Source organism: Erithacus rubecula (assembly GCF_903797595.1).
Source record: "Erithacus rubecula genome assembly, contig: SUPER_Z_unloc_1, whole genome shotgun sequence".
Classification (NCBI taxonomy): domain Eukaryota; kingdom Metazoa; phylum Chordata; class Aves; order Passeriformes; family Muscicapidae; genus Erithacus; species Erithacus rubecula.
In genome coordinates, this window is record NW_027635590.1 from 227,052 (window position 1) to 240,203 (window position 13,152).

General features: G+C 46.1%; 1 protein-coding gene across 1 annotated transcript; it reads right to left on the reverse strand.

Annotated features, from left to right (window-relative positions):
* Positions 1–2,862: 2,862 nt before the first annotated feature.
* Positions 2,863–8,986, reverse strand: TMEM271 (transmembrane protein 271). Its single transcript, XM_079330894.1, has one exon. The coding sequence runs from the start codon at positions 8,941–8,943 to the stop codon at positions 7,858–7,860; it is 1,086 nt and encodes a 361-aa protein (XP_079187020.1). The 5' UTR covers positions 8,944–8,986; the 3' UTR covers positions 2,863–7,857.
* Positions 8,987–13,152: the final 4,166 nt, after the last annotated feature.

A 13,152-nucleotide genomic window follows, 5' to 3' on the forward strand; every position in this document is an offset into this window, starting at 1 on the left:
GCTTCCTTATCAGTCAGCTTCAAAACCTCTTACAATGAAGCAATTCTCTGAATCTGAGATGTTAACACTAATGTTTGTCTTTTTGCTGACCTTGATGAAAAATTAATGAACCATGAATGAATCAACTCTTCTGCCCTGTTTATGCTTTTTTCCTTTTTATGCTTGGATGCCAAGATGCATTTACTGAAACACGGGAACAGTTGTTTTTTGACTTTCGAGATAAATTCATTCAGGAAAACTTCCAACAGGGATCCTCATTCTTGTGCCTCTGGATCTTGCAGACTTTAAGCAGACAAGAATTGCCACAGCCCTTCAGTGAAGAACAGCCTAAACCAGCTCATAGCTCCTGTAATGTGCCAAATACTGTTCATTGCTCATTTCTATTTATTGCCCCACCAGCTGATTGAGTAATTCAGTACACCATTAGCAGGGTCTCCCCTAAGCAAAGAGGCAAGAGACAGTGTGCACCTGAGCTGCTCCTTTGGAGAAGCTGCTAGAGGGAGCAAAGGATAAATATTGAATCTAAGACAAGCTTAACACCTCTGTTGTAAAGGTCTGCAATTGGAATACTTTGTTTTGTTGGAGGGGGTGGGAGGGGGTAGCAATAAAGACATTTATTGCTCTTCCCATTCCACTTGGTTTGAACAGCTCACTTTAGCAGAAACGAGGCATCTCCCCAAATGCAGCCAAGCTCCTGCTGCACCCCAGGACCACTGCACAAGAAACCTGGAACTTGCATTGTGACAGCAACCTGCTTTCCTCATTGCTGTAGCACAGAACAGCGTTTGGGCTGTGCACATCCCACCTTCCCCTCCTCGACAGGCTGACTCCCAGAGCTCCCTGCACGTATCCAGCTCCCGGATTACTGCGTCACAGGAGACAGATGTTTGTTCCCACCGGCAAGACAAGCTCCATTGCTTAGGGGAACATGAAGCTCAGTACAGTAAACAATGGTCCAGGTAAGCCTGGATGATGATGGTGCCTTTCAATACATTTCTGGTAGCTTTCCAAGGACATTACTGATAAGGAAGTCTCTGTGCTAGCCAAACACATTTCTGTGCAGCTATCATCTCCCAGTTTGTTGAGAGAAGCACCCTTATGTTCCATTCAGGATAACAAACCATATTTCTTAGCAACAGTTTCACAAAGAGCTGTATCAGAATCTCTTTCTTTTTGATTTAGAGCAAAAGATGAATCAGAAAGCAGAAGATGATTTTTTTTTTTCAGCCTTCTAGTCTTATTTTGGTGGTAGTAATTTTTTTCAATTCTAGTGATTTTGAGTGCCCAGATCAGGAGGATATGCTACTGGAATTAACATAGCTTTTGATTACACATCAAAAGATTTTGGACAGATTAAGTAGTTTTCAACACTTACATTTCCTTTCCTGGGAGTCTAATTTAGACAATCTGCATACACCAGTAGCTTCTGTGTCATTCAGGAAATGGTAAATACACGAAAATGCAAGGAAATAGAAAATTCTCAGTGGTTCTTTCCTTTCCAGTGAAAGTATGAGCTTCTTTAGTAGGACTTTTCCATGTTTCTAGGAGCCATTGGACCTAGCTGTAGCAAGATCAGCTTCTACTCATATATACCACCGACAATCCCTTGTGTGGGCATTCGTTTTAATCATGAATGGATGGCAGCTACATAGACCTTGAGACTTTTACCTCATGCAAAACTCATGACTGTCTGATTGACTGGAATTCTCTCTTTTTTTTTTTTTTTTTTTTTTTTTTTGTAGCACAATTTCATGCTGTTGCCTCCTTCATTTGTGAGGAAATGCCAGAATTTGAACATTGGCAAATAAGTCATCTTCACCATGTGTCAAATTCCTTATATGACCTCTACAAGAACTGGTGGCAGTCAGTAATTTGTAGGACAGATCTACTTAATCTCCCTAAATTTAATAATTTAAATGCCTGGAGATTTCATTGAGTATTTTTGTGAGATGAGCTTTCATTTAAAATGTAGAACCTGAGAGAAAAAGCAAATTCTGAAAGAACCTTCTCTAAACCTAAGTATTAGGTTTCCAAAAATATAAATTCTGGAAAATAATCCTTTTAGATATTATAGGTATTCTTCCATTCTCCAATATTAATACAAAACCAATGAATGTTTTGGAATGTTTAGTCCTCTGAACCCATTAAGAGGATCATGATAAGCTTTCTCTCCTCCCACACTTCACTTTATCCTCTGCTAACAATGGCCACAGAGGAGACAAACTGGTAAGGATGCTTGAGGTATTTAGTAGGTGTTTAAATTCTACCTGCTGAAGCGAAGCAAATGATTCATTTGCAAAGACCATAAAATGAAACTTCCCCATCAGACAGACCCATGCCAGAAGTAATCCCTAAGTGAAACCCTGGGAACGTCTGCTATGTTCTATTGCTATGGGAATACATCTACACTCGACTTTTCTGTGTTCTGGTGATGAGTCAGTATGTGTTTTTCACTAGAAGTGTTTCCTTCCACAAAGCTTAAGGAGGTCTTCCAGACACCTAAAATTCCACAACCAAAGTAGTGGTAAACTGTAATGTCATCTCCGCTCCTGCCTCAAGGTAAATTCACTGAAGTTTAAGGTGTTTGGGTCTGAAAAAAGAATGAAACAGGATAGCAGGACTTTCTTCTGCATAGGAAATTCACCCAGGAGTATCTTATGGCTGCTTAGATGACTTGATCTTCAATTACAGACTATCCGGGCTGACACCAGGGAGACACAGCCATAAACTTCAACTGAACTTCACCATGGTGCCTGAACCTTGGCTAGAAAGTACATAGCACACCTGGCAAAAAGAAGTGAGGAGTTACTTAGGCCATATTACTACAAGACAAATTTGAGGTTTTCACTCTTTGAAAGCTGTGCTGGGACAGAATTGCAGAATTTTAAGAATGAGGGCACAATATACTCAATTTTCAAATCTCAGATTTCTTCTAGTTATTTTGTTTGGGCAGTGCCTCCTTTGGGGCAGGAAACACTGTATGCTGAATTGTTACAACAGGTAATTGAAGCTTTTCCCCCACAACTCCATTAGTCTGTGGACTTCCTGAAGTTTATCTGTTATCTGCTAAACTGTTATTAGATGCTGATTCTGCAATGTACACCGAGCCCTAGCCCCATGTCATTAACTACAGAGAGATAAATAAGGAATTTAAAAACCGGACAGTGACGATGACAAATTTGAATCTTACCCTTATGCATTTTAATTGGAAATATGCACCTGCATTAAAGAGAGGTAACTCTAGCACATGTATAGAGTGCCTTCATATGAAATGAACAGATTTTTACCAGCAGAATTTATCTAAAATATTTGAACATCTTGTAACTGAGAAATACCTGACTTATAGAAACAGACTCAACTTCATGGTAAAACCTGGAATTTTATATCATAGTTTCACTTGTACAAGTTGTAAGTCTCTGTAAACCAAGTTTTTGTAATGAAAATGGTAATTAAATACTAGTTTCAGTTGTACTATTAGACATCCACCTAAGACAATAAAGAATATGAAATGAAGAGCATTAGGCTTTTCTTATAGGATATGCTGTGCTTTAAAACTTATTTTATTGATCCTAAAGTTACAAGATCAATTACTGACATTTTCTTGAGGATCAATCTTGGATTAAATGGCAAAATGAAGAAAAGGTTTTCATATGTACTATATCCAAAAGCAGAAACAGATTGCCGTTCTCATGTGAACATTCAGAAACCTTTTCTGATTATTAAACAGTATGTCTGAAATATATCTAAATTATACCAGCCGCCATAGCACTTTTTGGTGAACCAAAGAAGTCCTACAGTGAAATCAAACTTTTGAGTAAAATCTGTACTATTTTAATACAATTTCCCTCTAACATAATTTTTTCCTGTTTTTAGATTCATGTATATTCTGTCTGTCAATTACAATGCAAAGTATAAGTAAGATTTAAGCAAGGATGTTGGAGTGTGAAAATAATTCATGTGAATTGCTAATAGGCTGGTGGGAATAAATTTTTTCCACATGAAGGCAAATCCTGTCTCATCAAAGAGAGCAGACTTGATTTTCCACTGTTTGAGACCTTGACTAGCCACTATTACCTGCAGAAGGGACACGAAAGCTGAGAGCAGTCTGCTGCTAAATCAGTACTTCACTGTGACCAAAACAGTAGCATTGAGCCTGTTCTTCCCTCCCTTTGAACAGATGAGAGTAAAGCTGGAAGCAAACTAAAACAACAAGCCGTAGGGCAAAAAGAAGTCTTGTCATTACTTCAGGTAGGCAAAATGGAGATTTCACAGCACATACATGTTTCTCTTCGGTTCTCCCTGGTTTTGCTACTTAAGGCAGAAGCCTTGCAGTTATCACCCTTCAGAGACATTAGGTTTGCATTCACCTAGACAATCCTGGATTGTGATGGAGAATGGGAAATAAAGGGACAGTAGGAGGCCTCTCAGGTAATTAACCTAAGCTCCAATGCTTCCCACACCAGCCTATTTTCAATTTTGGCACAGTATAGTTTATACACTCTAACATTATTGCTCAGAAGATAGAATGATGATTCAGGTTTACTAAAAACAGCTTCACAATACTGCAATCATGCCTGTGAAGCTTCATCTCATATCCTGTATTTATAAGTTTCTTCCCACTGAGAAATAAATTTGTGTGGTGTTTTGTTTTTTGTTTAATCAGAAAAGTTAATCACCAGATACCTGAAACACTGATATACCATCTTTAATAAAACATGGCTTGTTTGGTCAATTTGCCTGCCAATTCCTGTTCCTGCTTTTAAAAACACGTGTATAATACCATAGGTGACCTCCCCTAATACTGCTATCCATACAAATCACAAATAACTGAGAAATAACATGCCACTGCTGCATCCTGTCATGCCAGAAGATCAAGATTACTTTGAAGATTATTTAGAGTAGGTGTTACATATCATTTGTGCCCAGATCCACTGAAGTCAATGAAACAACGCCTACTGGCTTCTGTGGGAGTCTGACTTGGACATTATTCTGGCAATTTGTCCACCACTAAACCAAACTATTCAGGGATAAAAGCCCAAATGAAGAAAACTAGAATTTTGGGGATTAAAACTGAGCTGCAAATAAATATTCTAATTCAATGGCATCCTGAAAAGACTTAAATAAAACACAAACACACTTACACAGGCATGTACACACACATACATATAAAAAAAAGTTATGACTTTAACAATCTTAAAAATCCATAGTCTAAAACTGTTTACATTAAAACAATTGAGTATAATAGGTAGCTTTCTTGACTTTCCATTTATTTCCCTGAGCACTGATCTTTGGAACATCTGGAGTTTCAGAATTATCTAGTTCATAATTCCTAAAATAATTATCTTAAGTAAAATGCTGTCTTTTTATGACAACAAAATCAATTCCTTAAGTAAAACTAGGATACAACTTCCATGAACTACAATGTACATAGCCAATTTTTCAAAAACCAACTATTATTACACATTTGCATCTGTATTTAGGCACCTAGCTGGTTTGTCTGCTTTCCAAAATCACTCTGCAGTCTAGAAGTTCCCATTTAATTCAGTATCAGGTACTATGCTGTCTCATAAACTCATTCAATTGGAGACCTACATGAGAATTTAGCCTCCCTGTTTTAGTTACTCATTTTGCAGAATCTTGTTTTTATGAGCAATAACATATGCTATGGAATTAGTCTTGTCGAGAAATCAGTATTATAGGCAAAGATTGCAGGACTTCTCACTTTCCCACAAGGGGTTAAGAAGGTGCATCTGCAGAGAGGCAGCATAAAACCAGTCTTCAGTACTAAAATGGGACTTAGCTAGGGCATATGTTTTAGACTGGCATTCCACACCAGGAAATCTGCCGGCCAAAAGGAGCTCTATTTTAAATGTCTGCTATTTAGAACTACTTGACAAATTGGCAACTGCTGCTTTTCACTCTTCTCTAGATTAGAGCTTTAATTGTGAGGTTCACAGACATCAGTTTGCAACTTTAAGACTATCCAGGCATTCTGCATTTTAGATTATACAAAGTGTGCAAGTCAAAACATTTTAGAAAACAACAGTGCAGATATTTGAATATTTTAGAATCAAATCTCTCTCTCTCCAGTTCTAAGGCTGCAAATTACGTCAGCCTCTCTGCAGCTAAAAAGTTCAAAATAATTTTCCATGAACCACAGAAATAGACTGTAACTTAGCATACTCCTAACTCTCTCTCCACTCTGCCTCCCCTCCTCTCTTCCACCTTCCCCCCACCCCCCCAGACCCTGGGTAGCTGATACACTGGCATTATGCAGCAGGCTCCAAACACAGGATTAACAAAAAGGTTATTTTGCAATACTTCATTTCAATATGCCTTAACTCGAGGAGGGGTTTTGAACCAATATGCAACTAGGAGAGCAAGATGCTTTTTGGTTCTTCGTGCAACATGAAATCAAGCCTTTGTCTGTTCTCAAATGATGTAATAAAACATGCCGCATCTGATTCTCTTCAATTAACACTTTTTTATACTCTCTGGTACTGGCATTCCACAGCAGAACCCAAAGGGAGAATTTAGCACTTTTCTCTTTGCAGAAACCCTTTTTAATACCTCAAAGTTCACAAAGAGTTAACAGCATACGATCCCATCGTTAACGATCCCATCACTTCCCCCCTCCCCCTTTTCAGAAATTAGACTGGCCTTTCTTTAAATAAACAAACAAAGCAAGCAAACAAACAAAAATCCCTTGCTTTAAAATAGGAGTATAAATACTGTTTTGAAAACACATTTGGAAGGTGTCTTCCAGGATGGTTTATATATTTTTTTATCCTTTAAAACTGTGACTACTGCACCAGTTAAGGCTGTTTACAATAAATATATTTTTTTCAAATAAAACTTTTAATATTCAAGCTTACCAGATTGATGAATTGTAACAGCTAAAATGGAACTCTTTACAAAGTAAACCATGTAGTTGTACAAAATAGAATTATACCCTTCACCTGTGCAAAACAAAAAGAAATCCTGCCTTGCATTAAAAACACGGAACCTGTTTACAAAAAGGAATGTGTACTACATTTGGACTTCCTTTTTAACTGCCATATCCTAGCAACATCTCAGTTATTTTAGTAAAGGAACTAATCATCAATTTTAAACTGCAGTGAATTTACCAAACATTTTCACTATAGACTTCTGAAAGCTTTTACAGTAAGAAGTTATCAACAAAAGCAGGCACGTTAGTGTACAAAAACGTTGTTGATTTTTTTCCTGTTTCTTTTTCAAAGTGCAGGTTTTTCTCAATGTGCATCTTACAAGACCAACGAATGTTTTAACTCACTAAATCTTAAAACAGAACTCAATTCTCCCAAGGAGTAGTGTAAACGTTAAAGATCCCCAATACACCTCTAGTAAACGTGACACAAATGTCTCTGCGTTGTTTAGAAATTTAGCTCTTTTGAGAGGTAAAGAAGCTTCATGACACCTTTTCCTTACACTGGCTGGTTATCATAAATGGGTAACTCTGGACTGCTAAAGCTGGAGACTGATGAATCACTTGAAGGGAACTAAACTTGGCTACAGAGGAGAGGCGACGGGAGGAACCAACCCTTAGGCGTTTCTTGCGCAGCCTTCGGAAAATTCAGCCGCCGGAGGACGAAGGGTCGCGTGGGGGAGGGAAGGAAGGGGAGAGCAAGGAGGGAGGGAGGAGAAGCTTCCGCAGAGCCAGAGGCACGGCGGCACGCCGCCTGTGTCCCGCTGCGTCCGCGGCGGCGGGACCATCCCGTCGGTGGTGCGAGAGCTGTCCCCGAGCCCCGCGGCGGCGAGGGCCGACGGGCCCGCTCCCGGCTCTCCCGGAGACCCGCGGGTCGGGCGCGGAGCGGGGCGCCCCGGCGGCGGTCGGCGCTAGGTGCCGTGAGCGCAGGGCTCCCCGGGGTAGATCTCCTCGTAGGCGGGGGGCTGCTCGCTGGGCAGAGGGTAGCAGTAGGGGTAGGAGGCGTTGAGCTCGGGGTCCATGGGCGAGTAGCCGGGCAGCTCGACGGAGGGATGTCCGCCGCAGTGCACCTCCACGCCGGCCTCGTCGAAGACGTGGAAGACGCCCACGTTGATGTAGGAGACAGCCTGGAAGGGGCAGTCGCCGGGGCTGAGCTCGGGCTCGCCGCCGGAGAAGAGGGAGCCCTGGCTGTGGCGCGGCGCCCGCCGCCCGCCGCCGCCGCCCCTCCGCCGCCGCCGCCGCCCGCCCGCCGCCGCCGCCGCCGGGGCCGCTCGCCGCCGCCGCCGCCTCCGTCCGCGCTGCTGCGCGGCCTTGTAGTTCTTGACGAGAAGCAGGTTGAGCAGGCCCAGGAGGCACTCCAGCGCGTTGAAAACGGTGGAGAGCACCAAGCCTTGCTGGTAGTCCCGCAGCTTCTGGCAGCGGAGCGCCGCGGCGGTGCCGTCGGGGGCCGCGGGTCCGCTCCGCGGGCGGGCCGCGCCGCCGGGCTGCAGCAGGCAATAGTGCGAGTACTTCCTCTCCACCAGCGACACGGTGTCGCCGTCGATGACGGCGCCGGCGAAGGCGCTCAGCACGCCCAGCATGAACACCAGCACCCCCAGAAGCAGGAAGTTCTGCCGCCCCCCGGGCGACGCCTTCTCCACCGGCCCCGACGGCGCGGCCGCCGCCTCCGCCCCGCCGGGGCAGCCGCTCGCCGGGTCTGGGTCCCCGGCCGGGGCCAAAGCAGAGGCCGGTGCCGGGGCCGGAGCCGGTGCCGGCGCCACGGGCGCCTCGTCGGGCGGGCGACAGCAGAGCAGCGCAGCGGCGAGCAGCGAGAGGCCGGCGGCCAGCAGCAGCCCCGAGTAGAAGGCGCCGGCGGCGGTGCCCAGGCGGAAGGGCTCGCCCTTGAGCTCCGAGCCCAGCGAGAAGCACTTGAGGCCCACGGCGGCGGCGCTGAGGGCGCAGGCGAGCAGGAGGCAGCTGGAGAGCGCGGCGCAGGCTCCCCGCACGCTCCACTTCATCCTCCGCGCCGCCGCCGCCGCCGCCGCCCCGCCGTCCGCCTCATCCTCCTCCCGCGGCCCCCCCCGGCCCCGCGGCGGCGGCGGCGCGGCGCGGCGCGGCCATGCGAGCGCGGCGCTCCCCGACGGGGCGGCTGCGCCTCCGCTCCGCTCCGCACGGCAGGCAGCTGCCGGCCGCAGTGAGCCGGGCGCGGCGAGCGCGCAACGCTCCCCCCACCGCCTCCCGGTCGCCGCCGCCTCCTCGTCCCCGCCCGCCCTCTCTTATCGCGGCGGCTGCGGGGAGGCGATTAATTATGGATGGGAGCCGCGGCGGGCGGGGGGACGGAGGGGGCGGCCCACCGGGCCGTCGCGGGTGGCGGGGGCAGAGTAAGACCCCCGGAGAGGCCGGGGGCGGCGGAGCTGCCCAGCCCTCCCTCCCACCCGCGGGGCGCGGGGGGGGGCCGCACGTCACCCTCCGGCCGGACCCGCACCGCGGAGCGCAGCGAGGGACGCGCGGCTCGGGCAGGGGGTGGCGGGGGTTTGCACACCCCCGCGGGCTCCGTTGCCGAGAGCTGCTGCTTGTCTCCGTGTCCCTGCCTTCTCTCCCTCCCTTAATGTTATTTATTTATTTCTCAGCTCTTGCGCTCGCCAGGAGGCCGGTGAGCCTCCGTGCACCGCCGTGACCGCGTTGCTGTGTGTCGCCGGCTCTGATGCAGCCGGAGAGCGGACCGAGACCCACACGCGGTGCTGCCCGGCACGGCTCCTACGTGCCCGCGGGGCCGGCGGTCCTCAGCAGCCCTCCTATTTGGTGCACGGCCGGTGAACCCCTGTGGGATTGCACCCCGTGGGCGGCGGGGCTCGAGGGACGAGTGGCCATTGCCGCACCCTCGGGACGCGCCGTCCGGGAGCGCCGGCAGCGCCGGGGGTGGAAGCCGGTCTGGGGGTGGTGGTGCCATTTGCCCCGGTACAGGGTGGCCCGGCGACTCCTCGGGGAGCACCTGCTCCTGCAGTGGCCTTCTGAAAGAAAGGTTGGACCCTCAGCCTCGGAGCGGGCAAGACCGGCAAGGGGTTCTTGAGGAAGGCTCTTCCTCGCCAGTCCCTGTATCTTCCGGGAAGCTGTAGCCTTTCAGCTCCCCCATTTTCCCTATCTGGCGTGCGCACGCCAGCCTTGCTGGGTATTTTTAGCCGGCGCCACTGATTAGCATTCAGGGGAGCAAGCGAGAGAGAGAAAGCAGTTTTCCAAATCGTTTTCTCTTCCTGCAGCGCAAGTGCACCTGTTGGTGGCAGGAGGGGTGTGTGCGGCGTTATCCGGTGTTCAGCTTTCTGTAGAGATGCGACCTTGCTCGCTCTGTCCCGCTGGGGTAGGGCCTCTTGGCATCTCGCTGAGGAGCAACAGCACCAGCTGTAATCTCGGGCAGATGAGTACAGCTCTCCTCTGCAGCAGCTGCTGCTCCCCGAGGGGGCTTCTGGGTCCTGCCTGGGGCAGAGGTTCCCCAGGGACACTTGGTGGGAGGCTGCTCTGTCTGGTGTCCAGCTCTCGGTTGCAAGGTCCAGAAGCATCGTTGGCTCAGTATCAAAAAGTATCAAAGGATGTGCCATCCTGTGCCGTAGGACCACACAGACAGGGGAATTTTGCTCTCTCTCCCCTGTTCCCAAAGGGCCCATGGAGCACTGAGTATGGGAGAAAACACAGAAGTCGTGACCGGCATTCTTGTGTCCCTGGAGAAAGGAGTGGCTGGGTATGTGTCTGTGTGAAGATTTTGGTATAAGACCTGTAACTCTGGCTGTGTTTGTGGTGAGTGACTGGACTGCTGGGGGAGATCTTCAGGTTCTGAGAAAGAACTCATCCCACCACTCTTAAAAAGGGAGTGCTTGAAAGTCACACAGGATTTTATAAAATATAGCACCTAGCTCCTGAGATCTCTGTTGAGCATCAAAATATTGCTTCAGCAAGCACATGTAAACTCAACCCAGCCAGAGAAGCCTGGTAGACACACTGTGTGGAGGGTGAGGAGATGTAGTTAGTGGGAAGCAAGCACTTAATGAACATTCTACATATATGTAGAATGGGCAAAGTGCCTTACTCTCTGACACACAACATAAATTTACATGTGAGGGAAAAGTGTGATGTATGTAACTTGACTGTCAAGACCTTAAAAATTAACTATTTGTTGTGAATGGTAAGAACATTATTAAACACTAAATAAATACAAAGCTAAGAAAAGTTCTAAGGCTTTATGCATCAATTTGTTAATCAATCTTGAATTTAAAATGGTTAGAGCAGAAAAAGCAAGCCTTCCATTGGTGGCAAATTGTTCCTTTTTTATACAAAGTGTTTATTGATGTTTCTTTCCTTCTTGTTTTGGCATCTGCCAGAAGTGGGCAGCAAGGCTTCTCCAGTGTGGTTCTTTTGGTGTTCCTACAGCTCTTCCAGGTGTTCAGTCTTCCTCATCTTGAATGTCACCTAAAGAAAGGATCTTTTCTTCCCTGCGTTTGTGATGGGAGACTGATATTTGATTGCATCCCATAAAGCTGTGTGATGTGAGTGGCCAGGCTAACACACAAAGTTAATAATGAAATTAACAACTCTGCTGTAGCTTTTTATTCCTCCTGTGGAGCAGCTTGCTACTGTTAACCTTTTCCAGATCTTGCCTGCTTCTCCCCAGAATGCCTCTTTGTCTTCTGAGCACGGTGTTCATTATGCAAAGACAGAAGTTTTACTGCCAACTTGTTTCACCACATGTTACTTATTATTCATAAACTTCCTGTGTTTCGCTGCCATTCCGAATTAGCCCAGTTTTTCACCAGGTTATTTACAGCTTTGCGCTGTGACACATTTTCAGTAGCAGAATACTTTCAAAACACACACTTACAGATACACATATACTCAGAGTATGATCATATGTGCATATACTGCACACTGAAGGTCAGTTCTCTGGATAACAGGTCCAAAACTGTTGTAATGATGCTTTTACATTAATAATAGTAGACATAAGTCTCTATAAAACATCTATATACCTGAATAATTTGTTGATGACAATTTGCTTTACTGTAAAAAAAAGGGCTGACCTACCAATGCAAATAAAGGTCACTGAAGAGTTCTCTGGACTCCAAAGGGTAATGCTGATCACCTCAGCCCTATCTAGTGGCCCCTTCTGGGATGGTTAGGATGCCCATTTGCATGTTCATAGCTGATCCATGTGTGTCCAATTTCTCAGTCAGGTCTGTCTGCTAAAAAAAGAGTATCTGTGTGCAACAAAAGATGGGAGAATTGTAAGCCACTTTGCCACATCAGTCTATCACCTCAATTAGTTGCTGCAGGTAGTTTTGAATATCTGACAGATGTTTTATCACTAAGCTTTATTAGTAATTCCAAAATTTATAAGTTGTTTTCAAGAGCTATTCTGGTGGGCTTTGGAGCAAGTGTATAAGGTTTTGTAGGACAACACCAGCCTGGAAGATATGATCCCACCAGTCCCTTCACAATCATTGTCTGGGCTATCTGTGTGCTGCAGTGGTAGTCATCTATGGCCAGCTCCTCTCTCTGAAGAGGGGTTGAAGATCTTTGGTTCAAAGTCTTTTCTGACTCACAGGGGAGCTGAGGGAGCTCTGCTTGTTGGGTTGGGTGCCTTGTTGGGAGCAGGCACTGCCATGACCAACAATGTGGGCTTGCTCTGCTTACTGTGCATGGAGCTGGACATTTTCAGTAACATGCACATCAACCTCTTATTAACTTTTTGTGGTGACTCAGTGGCACAGAGGACAACAGAGCTATTAATTATTGGCACTCTAGGCTTGAAACTAAAATGTATATCTGTAAAATAGATGGAGATCTTTATCTTATGCCACCAAACTGCAAAACATTGCGTTGTTCTATTGTCTGCCTCTTCTCCCACGCTGTGTTTATGGTAAGATATATGTGTTGTTATTTCTGTGCCAGTTTGATAAACGGTTGTCATAGCTTTGACTATTCAGTCATGATGACTGTGTAACCTACCATAACTTATCCTGTTTCCTACTACTTCTTTTTTTCAGTTTTTCTTTCTTTCTTTCTTTCTTTCTTTCTCTTTTTCTCCCGTTTCCATGGGGGACATTATGGACTGTAAACTCACTTTGCAAAAATTGCATTACATCCAGTTACAAAGAATACATTAGAAATTTGAAACACTGAAGGTGAAACCTATTGTATTTCTTTTTGGTTCTTCTTCTTTTCCATTTACAAGGTCCACAACT

What these genes read in the sequence shown, in the direction of transcription:
- TMEM271 (XM_079330894.1), bottom strand. Translation starts at nt 8,943, where the DNA reads ATGAAGTGGAGCGTGCGGGGAGCCTGCGCCGCGCTCTCCAGCTGCCTC.